This window comes from Paramisgurnus dabryanus, chromosome 2 (genome assembly GCF_030506205.2).
Source record: "Paramisgurnus dabryanus chromosome 2, PD_genome_1.1, whole genome shotgun sequence".
In the NCBI taxonomy this organism is placed as follows: Eukaryota; Metazoa; Chordata; class Actinopteri; order Cypriniformes; family Cobitidae; genus Paramisgurnus; species Paramisgurnus dabryanus.
This window is the reverse complement of record NC_133338.1, coordinates 41,289,524-41,307,995: the sequence shown is the minus strand read 5'-3', so window position 1 is coordinate 41,307,995 and position 18,472 is coordinate 41,289,524. Positions and strand designations below refer to the sequence as shown.

At 38.4% G+C, this 18,472-nt stretch overlaps 2 protein-coding genes across 2 annotated transcripts; one reads left to right on the top strand and one right to left on the bottom strand.

Annotated features, from left to right (window-relative positions):
- Positions 1 to 393: 393 nt before the first annotated feature.
- Positions 394 to 6,724, bottom strand: pamr1a (peptidase domain containing associated with muscle regeneration 1a). The gene is made up of 11 exons (XM_065289211.2): positions 6,334 to 6,724; positions 5,201 to 5,377; positions 4,892 to 5,017; positions 4,669 to 4,783; positions 4,291 to 4,508; positions 3,170 to 3,361; positions 2,803 to 2,994; positions 2,650 to 2,716; positions 2,339 to 2,568; positions 1,794 to 2,140; positions 394 to 1,557 (listed from the first exon to the last, which is right to left on the bottom strand). Exons 1-11 carry the CDS (start codon positions 6,467 to 6,469, stop codon positions 973 to 975), a joined length of 2,385 nt encoding a protein of 794 aa, XP_065145283.1. The 5' UTR covers positions 6,470 to 6,724; the 3' UTR covers positions 394 to 972.
- Positions 6,725 to 11,674: 4,950 nt separating this feature from the next.
- fjx1 (four-jointed box kinase 1) lies at positions 11,675 to 13,438 on the top strand. The gene has a single exon (XM_065289575.2). It carries the CDS (start codon positions 11,855 to 11,857, stop codon positions 13,064 to 13,066), a length of 1,212 nt encoding a protein of 403 aa, XP_065145647.1. The 5' UTR covers positions 11,675 to 11,854; the 3' UTR covers positions 13,067 to 13,438.
- Positions 13,439 to 18,472: the final 5,034 nt, after the last annotated feature.

The following is an 18,472-nucleotide window of genomic DNA, read 5'->3' as shown; positions in this document are numbered from 1 at the left end:
TTAAAGTTACATTAAAGGTACGTTTTTGCGCGAATGCCCCGCGCGTGAGCGAATTAGCATAACGTTATCGTTATAATGTGGAGGTAATATAGTTATCGTAATTGTTAACGTTATATTTATCGTTATAACGTGAACGGCCCTGCCTTCATTTGAAAACACTTGCGCTTTGTCTCAGGATGCACAAAAAATATTGCTTTTTCTAAGGTTTGCTTGCAAAACTAGCTGTATTAATCTAAACCCTGTCCGAGAAACGGCCCATTTATATAATAAATTATTTCTTCGAACTAAAAATCCAATATCTTTTTATTTGCTATACAGCTGTTGGTTAAGCAAGAGAAGAATAAAAACACACAGTTTTTTTATATGTTTACACCATGTTTTATTTTTGTACATTACAATTGGTTGTTGCAAGAAACAACCCAGATAGCAATCGACCCCGGAGTCGATTGCTATCTGAGAAACTATGAGCTATCAAACTTTTGGCCTTACACGTGGTTGGTCCATGTGGGCTACAAACTCGACAATTTGTTTAATAAAATGCTGCATATCACATTGTATTCCCCAAAATCATAAAAAATGTTTTTATCTCGGATTACATGTCTGCACAAAAGACAAAAGTATATTGATTGTGTAAAAAATAAGTGCAATGGGAAGTGAGACTTAAAGAAAGGCGAATGGCAAGCTAAGGCCTGCAAACCTTGTGACTGAATTAATATGGAACGTTACCTCTGTATCTGACCATGCACAAACATATCCTCACATGCACGCGTGGGCATAAACTAGTTGGGAAATCTCAGGTTTCACACTTTATCATTGATTTGTTTGTTGTATTGTGCTATGTGCCATTTGATACGCCCTAATATTGCTTAATAATAAATCAATCCTGTCATATAGATGAAAAACATCACATGAAAACTGTATCATCTCCATGATCTGGAACAAGGATATAAAATCTCTGTTTGATATAAAGCTCTATGTAATGTTCTTCTCAATCCAAGTCTTAAAGTTGGCTACTCGTGTGTAGACAGTAAACAAACTTGAATCACATCCCTGTATATCATACCCGAAGCTCACTAGCCCGAGCAGTTCCCAATCGTGATGGGAATGATTTTCCCCTGCTCTCCTGGGATAAAGAGGCTGCAGTTCTAAATTAAGCTGGGTATCAGCAGAGGGTGCAATGATGATTCCTCCAGTTTCAGAAGGGCAGATTGTGGAAGGACTGAGTGGATGTTGCCGTCCGCATAGCATGTTATCAGTAATACTGATTGTGACCCCGTGTTTGCTGTACTGTTTTTCGCATTTTACCACATCGCCAAATTCTATCAGCCCAGTCCGAGCTACGTCCAAGTCCGCGTTTGATTCTGACCTGTGTTGGCCTGTTATGGGCCAGCCAGTGAGGAAGGCCTGTTTTGTGGTGACCTCCCCACCCTGCAGATGTGGCAAGCAAACAGGAGACACGTATTCACTGACTCGAGCTTTGTCCACCAGCTTTAATAAGGCCAGGTCGGAGTCTAAGAGATGTGGATCGTAGTTTGGATGGATCAAGATCTGGGAGATCTGTGTGGAAACAGTATAGTACATGAAGGGCTAGAACTGATCACTGACTGTGTTTAGCAATAAAAAATCCTAAAAATTGCAATGCGTATATTTAGTATCAATGTATCTTTGGGGTTTCCAAGAACTCAGAATTCTTTTAAACATCAGTTGTTAGTAACTGAAATATTACATGCACAGATGTTGGCTATCAGACAGTCTAAACTGGCTTGGTTTTTAAGAATGTGGTAGGCTCTTACCTGTATGTGCTGTAGTGTCTTGCTCTCTTTGAGGTCATGTTTTCCCATGACTACACTTAGATCATCTATACTGAGATGTTCTGTCCGTCCAGGCTCCGAAACACAGTGGGCAGCCACCACGACCCAGTGCTGGTTCACCAGAGCTCCACTACAGACAAGCTGCCATTGCTGGTCCTCCTTTACCTGCTCTTGCTCCTCATCCTCATCTATGGCAAATGTGTCACCCCGCCGTTTGGTCCTTCCTATAAGATGACTGACATGGTGTAGGCGAGTATATATGGCAGCATGCCACGGCCAGTAAATCTCTGTTAAATTTTGGGGACTGGCAAGTGATAATTTACCACATACTGGAACAGAAAGAAAGTTAGAGTACATTATACCAAAATAATTTTTCATTCATTTCATATAAAGTGCCGGCTGGTATAAAATAATTCAGTGTTATTAAAGATTGTATAATAAAAGGGAAAAACTTTTTCAAACTAAATTTGGTTATTGAATAGAATAACATGGTCTCCTTGATGTAAATGTGTTGGTGCTGCCCCCACCTGGTGAACAAGAAAAATGCCGACCGCTCCACTTGCCAGACTTAAGACACGTGCGGCGAGCACTACCAGAATGCTTGTAAAGTTTTGAGACACACTCATAATCTATACTGCTATAGAGATTATGAAAGGTTGGTGGCAAGTCTAGGATGACAGTGGGCTCTTTCTCTTGCAAGCCTGCTTCTGTCCCTTCCTGTGCTGATGCGGAGTATAACTTGTGGACCGGGGTTTTCCTGCAATTAAAAAGAGATAACATCAGGGTCTTAAATCAGTATAACCAGCATAATAAACGTAAAGAATTTTAAAATGTCTACCTGGAAAGAAGTTGGTATTTTACAACCCTCTGCCGCACAAGTTTTGAAACTTTAGGTTCCTTACAAGCTGTAAAACAGTGAGATTCTCAGTCTGATGATAGCTGGCAGCATCTAATACTGGATTTGAAATTTGTTAATGACATAGGGTGATACCTCTGACACACAGGGGCTGACTGCCACTCCAGGTCCCATTCGTCTGGCATGTTCTTTTTGAATCGCCACTGAGAATGTAGGTATTGTTGCAATGAAATTTCACATGTTTAATTTTGCCATCAGAGCTTGTAAATTCTGTGAAGTATCCATTGTGGAGTTGCGGTACAGTTGGACAGTCTTTTATGATCAATTCTGTAATTAAACCAGAAATGTAGAATTACAACAATGTTAGCAAACATAGGTTACATACATTTTGCATGCATTTTGAAGACAATAAAAGTAGCAGACAATCTGTGTTCAGAGAAGCATGACTCCCAGGCATACATGCACACCTGGCTCTGACTGTAAGCAGCTAACATCAACCTACCTTTTATGCATACAGGAGCAGTTCCACTCCATGTGCCACTGGGCATGCACTCCCTCCGAGATGATCCCTTGAGCTTGAAGGGTTTATAGCAAATATACTGCACTGAACTGACAATGTCTCCTTCTTTGTACCGGAGGAAGAGATCTCCGTTCGCTGGTTTCTTTGGTGTTACACACAGAGGTGGTGTTTGGCCTTGAGAAAAGCAGTGAAATAATAAAATGCACTAGATAAGCATTTAAAAATAAAGGGGAGATCTTAAGGGGGTCCAGAACATTTCTGAAAAAGCACAGTAGCCATCAATCGAAGGCTGCTGCCTCCGGAGCTCATGCAGGTTGCACATGTCATCAAGCCTGGTTTATTTAAAGTGCACCTATTTGATTGCTAAAAGACTATGATTTTTGTGTACCGGTATTTGGTATAATACAATGTGTTTGTGTGGTTTATGGTTAGAAAAACACGTTATTTTTCACACACCGTACATTTTTGTAGCTCCAGATTTCACTCTCTTCCCGAAATGCACGGATTTGAAAAGCTCTGTGTCCCTGATTGGCCAGCTAATCTGTACATTGTGATTGGCCTGAATACCTCTGACGTCAGCCGGAAATGTGACGTTCCTAACCATGTTTGAAAGATTCAGTCACAATGCAATGCTAATGCAGGGTTCACACCGGACACGGTAGAGGCGGCAAGTGATTTACATGTTAAGTCAATGCAAAGACGCAAAAAGGCATCCTGCAGCGCAGAACGCATGGATGCCATGTTCCGCGTGAATTGAGCGTTGCCGTGGGAAAAGCCAGAGTTGAAAAATATGAACTTTGGCGGATTAACCAATCAGGACCTTGCTGTAGGAGTGACGTGATTACAGAAAGTGAGCGGAGTTTCAGCGGAGTCGCAGAAGCCCCTCCCATGACAAGAATTTACACTTGAATGTCTCATGTCACTTGAATAACGTTAGCTTGGTGCTGTACGAACCGCTCTGTGGATGACATCAAAGGTTCGCGACAGCGAATTGAAACGCGGCTGTAAATGTTACCTAATTAACACCCACTGAAACATGAAAATTCCACTTGCTTGGTTAGGGGTACGGTATAATGTTCATGACCTTATATTAATATATTTACCTGATACTTCCTGAAAAGTAGCAAAAAAGCCATCAAAGTTATTGTAGCCGTCGGACACAAAGCGAATATGTAGAGAGCTTCCAGAGCTTCTGATGGGTGGAGGGCTTTTGTCCCCGCAGTATCTGCCTATCACAGGTGACTTTGGATTGTCTCCGTCTCGCACCTCCACGTAGTCATAGCTACAGCTATGGTCAGATTCCATGCTGATCATTGAAAACCTGAAAACATGGTAATGTTGAGAACACTTAAAACGCACTTCCATGTAACATATAATAATAGCAATGTGTGATGAATTAAAATGTTTTTAAATTCAAGTGAGAATGGTCAAAATACTTTTTTTTAACTAGTTATCATCTTAGCAACATTTACTACAAATACCTGAGTTCAATCGTTGCTCCTTGGTTAACTTGTAGAGTCCATTCACACTTTGCATTGATTGGATAACTCTCCATTGTTACATGGCCATGTGGTCTATGTATAACTTCTCCACATGCTAAAATGAATGGAACGTGTATCTAAATGTATTGTATTGTGAACATTTATTTTTATGTATATATAATATGTATACATGTGTGATTCTGGAAAAGATTAAAAGTCTTACTAAGGCAATCTCCACCAGACCACCCTCGACGACACGCTGTGCAGTACTGCCCTCTAATATAGAAATCGTCCTTGGCCTGCCAGGTGCCATTATTGCAGCTCTTGCAGTTGTCAAAAATGCTGCAGCCTTAATAAATATAGAAACTCTTTATGACAAGGTTTATGAAAGCAGCACATGGTGAGTATAAACCATGTGCTGCTTGTATGAAAAACGCATAAACACAATATATGTCAGAACGGAAGCTCCTCATGCCTTATATAAGCTGAAATCTCTAGAGTTTTAAATTTAGTTAGATGTGTTCCTTCATACCTTGGTGTAGGATGCAGGGGTCACACTCATCCAGAGCATTTCGACAGCATGGTACAGTGTAACCCACTTTCGTTCCCTGAGATGGGCACTTACATGCAATCTGCTCATACTCGCAGCAGGTACGGCACATGGCGTTCCACTGTCGGCCTGGGCACTTATCCTCCTGAAACCTAAAAACTACATCAAGTGCAGAACAGCTCAGCAAATGTAATGCCTTTTTTGAATTCCTGTTTGACTGATGTTTAGTGTGCCGTGTTCTTTGTGCAAGATTTCTGCAGATGGTCATTTGAAGAATAAGTCACTAAAGTATAGTTAAGCTCAGTAATGGAAAATCATTATTTTTAAAAGCAGTCTGCAAATGCTGCTGTGATGGAATGTGAGGGAATATTGTGCCAGAAGAAAATCCTCTCTTATCTGACATTTTGACATGTTGTTTAGACAGCTACACATCCACCTTCAAGTGCTTCGCCATGTCACAACAGGTTCTATAATGCGTTTGTCATACATCTGTTTACCTTATAATTATAGTCTGGGATCTCTTATGACCCATCATGTAGTAGATAGGAGATGTGTGATGGTGATAAGTGTGGAACAATGGCATAACTTTAACTTGCCCTACTGATTCTTACTCTTAGTCATTCAGTTAAGTGTAGCAGACCTGACTGTATCTAATGTCTGTTTTTCTCATTAGTGTGAATAAAGGTATGTAGAAAGAGCTGTTTATGTGCTTTAAGCTCATGTTACTAGTTTTTCTAATGATGGTCATTGAATGCATTGTAAATATGACCCCTTTACCCCAAACACATACAGTATAAATTGTATTAGTTGTATTTTCAGTTCTTGGCCACCCAAGATAAACATTTGATGAGATTGACAAGTCTCTAAAAGTAAAAATTCTTACATACTTTTAAAGAATGAATCTGTATGGCAGATTATAATGTTTTACAACATTAAGCTTTAAACATTGAGCTTTTAAAAGACTAAACGGTCACATAAATATTTTTCCAGTCACTGTGGTATTTGAATTACACTGACTGTACATCTCAATAACGGAGTCTCTGTGTGAGAGAAACAGCCAATTTACACTTTAAAGCAAATTTTCCAGTAGAACACAGTTCTTGCAACACTCTTACCATTTTGCCAAGATGCCCCGGTGCTGAAAAGCTGAAGAAGATAAAGAATGATAGGGAGCAAACAAGAGCGGTATCCACGCTTAGGGGACATCCATATCCCTGTGTTCATGGCCAGCTGGCCTGTGGGAAATAACATTCTTCCGCCAACACTTCTGTTGTGTCAAATGAGCTAATGCAACATGAGGCCAATGATTAGAACCCCCACTCTCTCTCTCTCTCTTTTCCCCCTTGCTCTCTCTCTCCCTCTCTCTAACACAGTTTCCTTTCTTCCTCCTTAAACTATTTTCTTGCTGTCTTTCTTTTCACTGTCTAATTTACAGTCTGTTGCACTGCTCTGACTGTGTTCTTCAGAAATGTTGGTATGCTGTAATAACTTTGCTTCAGAGCAAGGGGAAATCTTTAACCCCTTCTCTTACTAAAGTCATGTTTTTATTTTTGCTAGACACTGTTACTAAGTTACTTCAAAATATTTTTGTCTATACTGATCTGTAAACAAACCAAGTTGTTGCAACAGCTTGAAACTGAAAGTGGACTCTGAAACAGTCAAAGACTTTTATAATTGCTCACTGTACTTTATAATTACTTTTAAACGTCTGTGTATTTAATGTGGTTTCATCGGTTAGATTAGGTAGATAACAGAATTTAGAGATGTAATAAATGACTCACTCAAAGATTTCTTCAGTGTTTTCATTATGAGAGCTCTTTTTAATGAGATATCCCTAAACCATGCCTCTGTTTTACATTTCTTTACCTACATTATAGACTTTTTGCTGAAACCTTTAATTCTGATACGAGAAGAATGTTTAGTGCTTTACGTTTGAGGGCAGATTTAACTGAATGTATTCTGTAGTTTGGAAGAATGGTTGTGCAGTACAGAGTAAATGGGAAAATGTTTCCCTCATTTGTTTTGGATTGCCTTGGAGACGGAGTTTCCCAAATACACATATTCTGTCTGAATGTAGAGAAGCGCTCCACTTTAGATTGTGATGATTAACGAAAGCATTATGAAATGGAAAAACAGGCTTTTAATAATCTAGATGGTAAAACAAGTGACTTAACAACATTTTTTGTGGAAATAGAGTGGAAAAAGATGTATCAAATTTTCATATAAAACCTTAAAAAAAGTAAAATAATTATACAGTTTTGCACACTAAAAGTAGTGCACATGTCTATGCACACACAGCACATACTTTTACATTATTCCACACTTTTGGTTCAACTTAAAAATGCAAGTTTCCTGGAGTTAATTCAACTTAAGAATATTAGTTGACACATTTTTTACACAATCTTTTAAGAGTTCGAGGTAGGGTTTCACATTTTGACCACCCTCCAGTCAAATCGCCATCCAAAGTCAAACACATGAACATGCAAAGATCAGATGGTCACATCGCATGTCTCATTCGCCAGTGAGAAAACATTGCAGTACAAAGTGAATAACATTTCCAAAATAACCAACATAAACAACTGGTTTACATCAGTATTAGTTAAAGCACACTTTAGGTTTTGTAGACGTAGTAGGCTAACTATATCGTTACGCTAATCCGTAAACAAACACAATTTTCATAAGCAACACATGTTTAATCAAAGTAGAATATCTGAATCCATCTCAATACAAACATATCGCGTACCTACCTTACCAAAATAAACACTGTAACCACCCTTTCAGACCCTTTGCCTCCTGCACTTGTTTGCATCTCGTGGTAAAGCAGTAAAGTTGCCGATGTTAATTTGGGTTTTTGCTCTTTGCTGATCCAGGCAGTTTTTGCTGTTGTTGTTATAAAAGATGTCTTTCGTTTTGTTGCTCCTGTGTACGTTGTCAATTCAGCAGAAAAGTTTGCCATTCTCGCTGTTTACAGACCGGAGGTGAGCGCACGTGAACGTGCCGATGACGTATGGTGTCTGCGTGGACTAGCTGCGCGGTGGGCATTCAAATTACGCTTACGTATGAGGGACAAAAAAGGAAACGTCCGTTTGGACCGAAATCTATGATTGGTTGAAGATTTTTTGGTCCTACGCCTTTCATATATGACATAAATTTCTACAAATACATTTAAACAACTTAACACAGTGATAGCTTAACACAGCATAACTAAAAATGTTTCAGGATCAAATCTGTTACCCTACCTTTAACTAATACAGTTGAATTAGCTCAAAACTTCAGGGCAACAGGTAACATACTTTTTAAGTTGAACCAACAAATATTTTTTAAAGTGCATGTTTGTTGACGATTGTTTGTAGATTAAAAAGAAATCCTATAGGTCTTCAGAATGCAGTTCTGTCAGTCTTATTAAGAAACTATTCTGTATAGTTGTACAGTGTTTCTGTAGCTCAAATGGTAGCACATTGCATCAGCATTGCCAAGATCATGGTTAGATTCTCAGGGAACACGCATACTAATTAAAATTCGAAAGAATACACTGAAAGGTGATTTGCATAAAAGTGTCTGCCCAGTGCATAAATGTAAAGTATCAACACTAGAAAAAGAGCAGTAGAAAAGAATGATGTGAAAACAGAGCCAAAACCACATTGAGGGGGTTCATTCTTCTTGATTAATTTGTCCTCACAATGCGCTTAAAACCTTGTGTATGCGCAAATACATTTCTAACGCACAAAACCAATATCATTAGACACAGGAACCTATTTAAGGGATCATTTTGATGACCAAAAACATATTATTTCTGTTCATGGACAGCTACAGTTTATACAGTTCCCCATCAATCATGGTCTGAATGATTGAATTTATACTTGAAATATGACAGCTTGGGACTGTAATAATGTGGTGAAAACCTAAACTGCCTCTGGTTGTTTTTGAACTAGTCAACAACTGATTAATAGCAGCAGCACGGCTGATGATGGTGTTTTCTGTTTAGCATATTTGTGCGCTTGAGGGCAGTCTGAAGGGGAAAGGGCTTTGCTCTAAAACATTCATGGCCATTCTGGACCATGGTCCCTAAAACATGCTTTTACAATGGACCATGATGACTGATCTAAACTGAAACTTCATTGCTTTGTACGGTGTTCATTGACTATATTATTTACCATCTATCACACTGTTCTTCATTTTAGATTTATTCATTTGGCAAACTGTAAGAGTATTTAAAAAAATTTCTAAGGAGCTAACAACAAGGGAGTTGTAGCTAGGGAAAGATAAACAACATTTTATGAGGGAAGAACGATTTTTTTATATAACCAAAGGGTATGCAGACAAAGGGTAATTGGATTTACAAAGTAACGCATATTTTCTGTATTGATTGCCAACATTACATAAAACCACCTTCATATACTTATATTACCATGGAGATTTTCATTATAATACGTTTTCACACCGGAGCATTTGTTTCGGTACCTCATTCGTTTTCTCCATTGTTTTGGTTTGTTTACACATATGTGAACACAGCATTCGCGCTTGGATCCATACCAAAACATTTGGTCCAAGGACAACTAAACGAGTTAGTCTCGGCTCGAATGCAAACTTGTTAACTATCACCAGTCTGAAGAGAAAAAACTTTTACAGTAATGTGTACTTTTATTGGTTTTCTGAAACAACTTGAAGTGGTTATTTATCAGATCTTTTCTATTACAGAGGAACCTGCTGGATGACAAACAGTCTGGCTTCAGAAACGCCCACATAGGCTGTACTGATTTTCGTCACTGAATCCCTGCAGCTGGCAAGCGCTGCCTCTGGATTAGCCGTCCTCATTCTGCCTAACCTGTCTGCTGCCTTCAGCGGTGAGTCACCAGAACCTTCTGTCTATACTCTCTGTAATGGGCATCATGGGAACTACACTTCAGATCCTTCAAGGTTCTTTGAAGGGCAGTAGTATCTATCTAGAGACGTTCACTGGGGTTTCAGGATCCTTGCGTCACTCTTTGTTTCTTATACAGCACAACCTAATTATCTAGACCATCACTTTACTGTACATTTGCTGTGTATATGATACACTGAATCTACACAAAGAAATGTTGTCTTTAAATGAAAGCTAGAATGAAAGAACACCAAATGCGACTCAACCTAGGAAACCTTCTCAAGCCAACACATCTCTGAGCCAACCTGGCAATACAATATAACATCACCATTCTGGGGTGCGTTTTCCAAAAGCATCGTTGCTAACTATGTTAGCAACTTTGTTGGTTGCAATGCAATTTCCCATTGCCAACCATCTAAGTTGCTAACAGGTTAGCAACGATGCTTTTGGGAAACGCACCCCAGCTTAGTTCCACAACGCTGACAGCCTAATTTCACAGATCACAGTGTTCACAGCACAACATATGCTGGTTTTCTAAGCAGGTGCAGAGCTCAAAAAATCATTATGTGACCGTTCAAGTGATGAGTGACAGAATGGTTGCTGGGGGAGGATTTAGACACAACACCTGCAGTTTTTCATGTTCAATGCCAGACATTTAGGGAACATAAGCTGACCAGCTGTATGTCTGCAGTGCATTAAAGGAAAACACCACAGTTTTTCAATATTTTACTATGTTCTTACCTCAGCTTAGATGAATTAATACATACCTATCTTTTTTTCAATGCGTGCACTTAATCTTTGTACAGAGCGTCGTGACTGTGTTAGCATTTAGCCTAGCCCCAATCATTCCTTAGGATCCAAACAGAGATGAATTTAGATGCCACCAAACACTTTCATGTTTTCCCTATTTAAAGACTGTTACATGAGCGTGGTGATATTTTTTAAGCGGATAAAAAATGAGAACTATATGGTGGAAAAGCACTTAGTTTGCTGCACTTCGACCTCGGCGCGAAGTAACATCATCACTCCTGACTACTCCCCCTCTCACGCAAACTTCCGTCAATATTACTGCGAAGTAATTTCTCAGAAAAGTGCAAACATCCTTGTCAGTGTGACTACCTACAAAAACTTGATATAGAAGTGCAATTGTGATATTTTTGTTAACGTAAATGTATTTTATATTAAAACATGAAGTTGAGATGAGAAGATGGTAGATTTTTAATAGCACAGGCTATTTCTGGGGTGGGGGGTCATCAATATGCATTTAATGGGCATATAGTACAAGATACAAAATTTTGTATTCATGAAGTCTTAACTATAGGACAAGACCAAATATAATTTATTCATTTCATTATCACATACCCCATGTGCTGTTTCAACCTATCCTGGCACTGGGTGCTTGCAACAACAGCACCAAGCTACTTGACATTCATTTACACAGGCAGGAATATTTTGTAGATTTTTTTTAATTAATGCATTGTGTCACGGAAATTTGTAAATATTATATGAAAAACACGCAAAAAGAGTTAAAGATGTTGGTGCAAATATTTTACATCACTCTCTGCTCTTTGCTATTTCCTCTGGTAAATTAGAAAGGGCATTTGACAAGTCTCATGGTTCGGTCACATGACTTGCATCTACGCAACTATAGCTGTAGTGAACACAGAAAGTGTTGAGGATGAGAGGCAGGAGACGCAGTCCAGAAGAGGAGCGTATTACCATTATCAGCATTAATTATGATTGTATTGAAACGATAATAAATTTAAAAGTTGCAAATGGAAAGCGATGGCCAGCGATCGAAACGGACTAAAATGCGTTTTGAAATCATGAGCAAGGTAAAACTGTGCGCGTCAGTGTGTATATGTCTTGGATTATTTACCTGTATAGGGCATATAAAGTTGGATTTTTCATTGTTTTATGTCCAACAACGCACTGAACAGCCTGGAGGTCCTGAAATTTTATTTTCGAGTGCAAATAACCAAAAGCACACGGCAATGAGTGCAGGGTTGCGCGTTGAAAAAAGTTTAAAATCTTCCTCTGCAAACAAACTGGATAACGTTACTGAACACCGAGTGTTCTGGAGTGCATGGCTGGACCGTCTTTCCACTACTGTTTTCAATGAGGAGCATCAGCGGAACTGGAGAGCGCAGGTTCGGGACGCGCGTGTAGTTTTACTTGAAGCGGGTTGCGGCAGACCCACCAACCGTCTAGCCACGTTCGCTGATGGTACCAGAGCGTGCGTGCGATACGGCATCGACCCGGATCAAGTTCTGGGCGAAACCCTGTCGTATTATCTGGCGACATTACTTGGGATTTCCAATCTTCCGCCGTTGGCTCTCTCCAAATTAAGCATACCTGGTGAGCAGTGGGCAAGCGTCAGGGAAAACATCGTGGCGCTGAAATGGTCTCCAAATGCAATTGTGTCTCTCACAAAGTTCATACCGAACGTTACTGGAGTGTTTATTCCGTTACCTTTACGAAAACCACAAGGAATACAACTCACCCCCGAGAGTGTATCAAATATGACAATACCAAATCTTGTAGAGCTGATGCAATGGACTGATATGATTTTATTTGATTATTTAACAGCCAACTTCGACCGCATCGTAAGTCACATTTTCAGCCTCCAGTGGGACGCGCGCGTAATGGAGAGGACAACTAATAACCTTCTGAAGACTTTGAACGGAGATTTGGTTTTCATTGACAACGAGGCAGGGCTTATTCACGGGTACAGAGTGCTCGAGCTGTGGGAAAGTTACCACAGAATACTGTTAAGTTCGTCGTGTATATTTAGGAGAAGTACAGCGCGACGCATAGCTGAGATGAAGCGCTCCGGGAATGCCGCAAAGTTGCTCTTTGAACTGTACCGCACGAGAGAACCGTTTGCACGCGAACTGGGCTCGCTGTCTGACGGGCACTCGCTTACACTGCAGAACAGGATTAATGTAGTACACAAACATATTAAACAATGCACCGAGATCACGTAGATATCATTTGTGAGCTTGTATTGTGTTACTTTGTTGTCATGTCCTTCACATGTGATTTTATAGGCTACTGTATGCAGCAAAAAGTTTTAGTTTGTATATTAAAATATGACCCCATATCTTGGTATAAAGGTAACATAGTGGAAAGTAATTAGAAAGTGAATAATATTATCTTCTGTTTCCTTTTGATATGCCGGCCATCCTGTGGTGTTGATCAAAATATGCAGTATCAAAGCAAGTGGTGTGCTGTGAGATCCTAGCAGTGGTTGAATAGACTTACTGTGGCTGCTTATTGTAATACTAATAAAATAATCCTTTCTTGTCATATATTCACTATTTTTCTTACCAATAAACACTATTAGATGAAGAGAAAAATACCTGAAAGCATTATTTTAGATTGTGAAATCACATGATCTCCATGTTTTTTATTTATTATCAGTTCCTCCTTCCAAAACATTAACACTTGCTTTTATTTTATATTTAGTGGCTGAATAAAGTAAGCATATTGTTTGCAGGATATGGAAATCTTTCATTTACACAGTATATTATCAAACCTGCCAATTATCTCTGCTTCCAGCTTATCCCATAAATCAGATGTGATGCAGGCTGGAAGGGCTGTCACTAAACATTATAGCATTCATTAATAAAATCATGACTTGTGTGCCAAACCAAAAGTGGCAACAATTCGCATTTAAAATGTAATATCTTGCTTTTGAGTCAAAGAAATAACCATTCTGTGGTAATAAGGTGAGAGAGTAAAAGTAAACACTGGTATCTGGCAGATGTGTGGTTTTCTACATTTCCCCCAGACACTCTTTGTCCTTTCATAGTCTGTGTTAAGTAGGGTTTGGTTTTTTAAAGGCATTTGCAGCTTTCATCAGCATCTTTAAGCTCTTGAGGGATCTGGATCACCAACATAGAGCATAGCCTTTTACATACATTTCTTGAACAGACGCCTTCAATTACCTTCGTATCTGTCATGTTGGTATTAGGAGTCATAAAATGTACGGTATATCAAAGGATTAACTGAATATAACTGAGTAGAGATCAAAAGTTAAGCACAAGAGAAGGTTTAGATCAGATGAACCGTGCACCTGTCTAATAAATCAGTTTTTATACCAGTAACACATCACAACTTGAGTTAAATGTGTTTGCTTTTACACATATATTATGAATAGAAGCCTATTGTAATAAAACATGTACATGAATTTAAACATTTACCTGTACATTTAGCAGGCACTTTAATATGACTTGCAGTGCATTCGCTATATATTTTAACAATACTGCATGTGCATTTCCTGGTGTTGCATATAGTGTTAAATCTAGCTGCAACAAAGAATGCCGTTTTGGGCTTTATTTGATTAAAACAAGGCATTTTCAAAGTTGGAAAGTGAAGCTTAAAAACATTACTACTGAAAACTGATTCTGTGGTAATATTAAGTATTATTTAATGGCCTTAGAGACAGGGCCTTATTTTTTTATTCAAATTAAAGTTTGAAGTTTACTTGCCGCCACGGCTTTTTCAACAGTGATATATGGCGCAGGTTGCAGGCGCCATTTTTTCCAATTGCAACAAAAATGAAAGCCATTCCCTGTAGGAGGTTGTCATATATGGTTAAAATATTAACCCATTTTCCTCACTGTGGAGCACAAATAATGTACCCAGCATCCACAGAAGAAGCTTTCTATTCCTTGTGCTCTGCAAGCACTGATGGAACCAAATAGACCCCATTTATAATAATGACAAGTTGGAAAAAGTGAAAGTGTGCAAAGTTTGAGACAGATCATCATGCACCATCTATCAAACAGGTGTGGGAGATGCAGAACAGGAAGGTGGGCGTAAATGTGGACTTCATATTTAATAGCTCTGTTTATCAGACATTAAGTGCCCACTCAGGTTTTTGAACCAAATAGATTTTAAATGCAACCTTGAAGAATACATATCTCTAAAAATGTGTTTTTTATTTTTTTAGAGGTCAAGAGCTGTTTCTCTAAAACTGTGTTGCCAAATTATGGATTCATGGACACAATCACATCTTTTATCATCCACCCACCCTCATACTGTTTCAGTCAAGTCCTATAACCTTTCTCCTATGACAAATTCGTAAAACTGCTCTTTTTTTATACACCGAAACTGGATAGTGATCAGTCATTTTCAGCTGCAGTTTTGCTGCAGGGTTTACATTTTAACCTGTGTCATGCTAATCAAAACCTACTATTCTTCCATTTTCCATTTACTATATAAAGAATTTCTTTTTTCTTTGATCAGGGGTTTGGGCATCTTCTTAGAGCTTTAAAGGAGCCTACCTCATGTAAAAAAAGAAATGGTGCATGATGTAATTGTATTATCTTAACACGCTGCTGGACATTTGTTCAGGGAAAGTATTACATTTTTTCTTCATTTCTATCTTGCAATGTTAATCTTGTAAACTAGCCAAAATGTATCTGCGTCTTTAATCTAAGTGACTTTAGAGTAAAGACACATAGTGAAATTTGTTCACTGACGTACTGTTTGTAGTACAGTGGCAAAACACACACGTACACACATTCAATTCATATACGTTGCTATGGAGGAACAGAAGCAAGGCCAAAGTACTTCGTAGCATGCCTGAAGTAATTGGCATTTTCTCCCAGTCTCTCCCCAGGCCCCATTTTCCCACCGCACTGAAGAAAACGGAAGAGCCATAAAATAAATGGAAGAATGGCACAGCATTCCCTCCCCATGTTTCTCTTCACTGATCTCAAAGCACATTCAGTACAGAAGAGAAATGGCTCTTTCACTAAACTACACCAGCCCCAAGAACTTCCTCCTACATTCTAATAGTACAGAAAAATATCAAGTCATCTCTTTTCTTTCAGGAGTATACAGTTATGGCTTTAATGGTTTTATGATCTCGCTCTGTCAACAAAAATAGCTTGGAATATATACATTTCTTACAGATATTAAGAGATAATAGTAATAATTTCTGTCATAAAACACTTTGGAATTAAAGATTATTATATTTGTTTAAGCCACATAATCCAATGATTAGCAATTGGTTCTATATAACCACCAGGTGGCACTCTTGTATAATTTAGTCTCCATAAATGGTGGAGGCTTGGTGACCTGACTTGCACTCATGTGCCAGTCTGCTAAAAAGTAAAGGAGGAGATCATTAAGCATTTTTTTAAACACTTTATTCTGTACAGCTTTTTAATTAAGTAATCTGTTAAAGGTCACACAGTGCTGCTACAATAATAAAACACGATACAGTAAAATTGGTTAATCAAAGAATGCATTTATCAAGTGAGACAAGTGCAATATCCTTAGGTTCTTTTTATTTATAAGCTTAATAAAAGTTTAAAATTACAAAAAGTTTTGGAACTAACTTAAAGTATTTTACCTTATTTTATTTTAGCCCTGTGTAATAACTGTTAAAGGGATAGTTCTGTCAATATGTTTTTCTCTGCCTTGTGTTGTTCTAAACCTACACTCTAAAAACAAACGGTGGTAAATAGCACTAAAAGTGGTTCTTGGCTCGTAATCATAGAGGAACCATTTTAAGTGCCATATACCACCGTATAGCATAGTGAAGTACCTGTGTAGAACCATATTGTGCTATGTAGAACCATGTGGTGCTAAAGTGGTGCTATATCACCCCAGGATGGTTCTTCCAGCGGCGGACAGCGACTTCTTTTTTCGAGGGCGCTCGATGCGAAGTTCGTCACAACATGTATGTAGCCCGTCATGTGTGTGGTTCCTTTTTTCAAAATATGTGTTCTGCGCATTGAGAGATCCTGTGTGCATCACGTGTCTTTTCAAAATAATTGCCTGCTGCAGATCCGTCTAAAGGGTTTATGATAAAAGAGACGCTCGCGTTTGCCAGATACTCGCATAATCTCATGCATAATCAGACTTTACTGTTAAGAAAGTGTCTTGCGTGTATTTTGTGAACGTGAGCGTCTCTTTTATCATAAACGGTTTTGATGCGTGTGCAGCAGGCACTTATTTTGACAAAACACGTGATGCACATGGTTTACATGACGCAACAAACACATATTTTGAAAATGCAAGCAACACGCGACACTCCGAACACTCATTTTGAATTAGCGCCCCTCGGATGAGCAGTCACAAGCCGCCACTGGGTTCTTTATAGGTGCTATGGCACTAAAATGGTTCCTCTATGATTACGAGCCAAGAACCAATTTTAGTGCTATTTAGCACCATTTGTTTTTAAAAAAGTCTTTGCTGCCTTATATTTTAACTTACTATTATTTATCTTGATTATAGACGAGTTGTTACAACTTATAAATATAGAAAAAAGTCAACTTCATTTTATAAGTTGTAGCAAATCCTCTCTTGTCAAGATAAATAATAGTAAGTTGAAATTACTTTTTGAATCTGAGTTGATTCAACAAAAAAATTAAGGCAGCAAGGATTTTTACACTGAATATGAAAGTGATGAACACAAGAAGATATTTTGATCATAGATGGTAAGTTGATGGTATACCCATTGACTTCCATGTTTGTTTTTCCTACTAGGAAGTCAATGGGTACCATCAACTGTGTGGTTACCATCATTTATCAAAATATCTTATTTTGTGTTAAATAGAGTAAATAAACTCAGATTTTTACAACATGATGGTGAGTAAATGACAGAATTTTCATTTTTGGGTGAACTATCCCTTTATAGTAACTTCACTAATGTCTCAAAATTATTATTATTATTATTATTATTACCAGTGTTGATTTATTGCCTTTTCATTTATTCCATCTTAACTGTGAGTTCATATAATACAAAGAAGTTCATATTGACTTTAGCATTATCAGTATATCATCTATTAGTAAGAACTAATGTGAAGCTTTTTATACATTTATAAACAATTAGTTATAGTTATAAATGTGTAAAGATCAGATCGGAATGTATTATCATGTGCTTTTTATCCCCCATACCCCCTCCTCTTGCTTATAACCCATTGCACCTTGCTCTTAGGAATCTCTTAACAAGGGAATGCCTCAGTAATTCCCGCAGGAGTGCTGATCCTCCTGCATTAAATGCCTTAGAGCACCAGGTGATGCAAATATTTTGTTTTCCCTGTGTGCCAGGGCAGTCTATATGCTCAGTCAGAGCTTATTGTAATGGGTAAGACCCCCCACTGTGGGACAGTCAGTATGGACCACATTTTCACTCTTCCAAACAGCAAACATACTTTACTACTTCACAAAAGAGAACAAGGAAGAAATGCAAATCACCTGCCCATCAACCTACCATGCTACAGGCATCCTGTTCAGTGGGCTGTCAGCAGTCTTATAGGGACACAGATGTAAACACTTTATTTAACACATTTCCAATGCATACCTTAAAATAATTTAATTTTATGTTCCAGACCCATAATTTTATTTCTTCTGCCTTACATCTTTCTGTATTA

What these genes read in the sequence shown, in the direction of transcription:
- fjx1 (XM_065289575.2), top strand. Translation starts at nt 11,855, where the DNA reads ATGGAAAGCGATGGCCAGCGATCGAAACGGACTAAAATGCGTTTTGAA.
- pamr1a (XM_065289211.2), bottom strand. Translation starts at nt 6,469, where the DNA reads ATGTTATTTCCCACAGGCCAGCTGGCCATGAACACAGGGATATGGATG. An exon ending in CGGGGCATCTTGGCAAAATG is followed by an intron (nt 5,378 to 6,333) that starts GTAAGAGTGTTG and finishes CACTTGATGTAG; the next exon opens with TTTTTAGGTTTCAGGAGGAT. An exon ending in AGACACTACAGCACATACAG is followed by an intron (nt 1,558 to 1,793) that starts GTAAGAGCCTAC and finishes GTTTCCACACAG; the next exon opens with ATCTCCCAGATCTTGATCCA.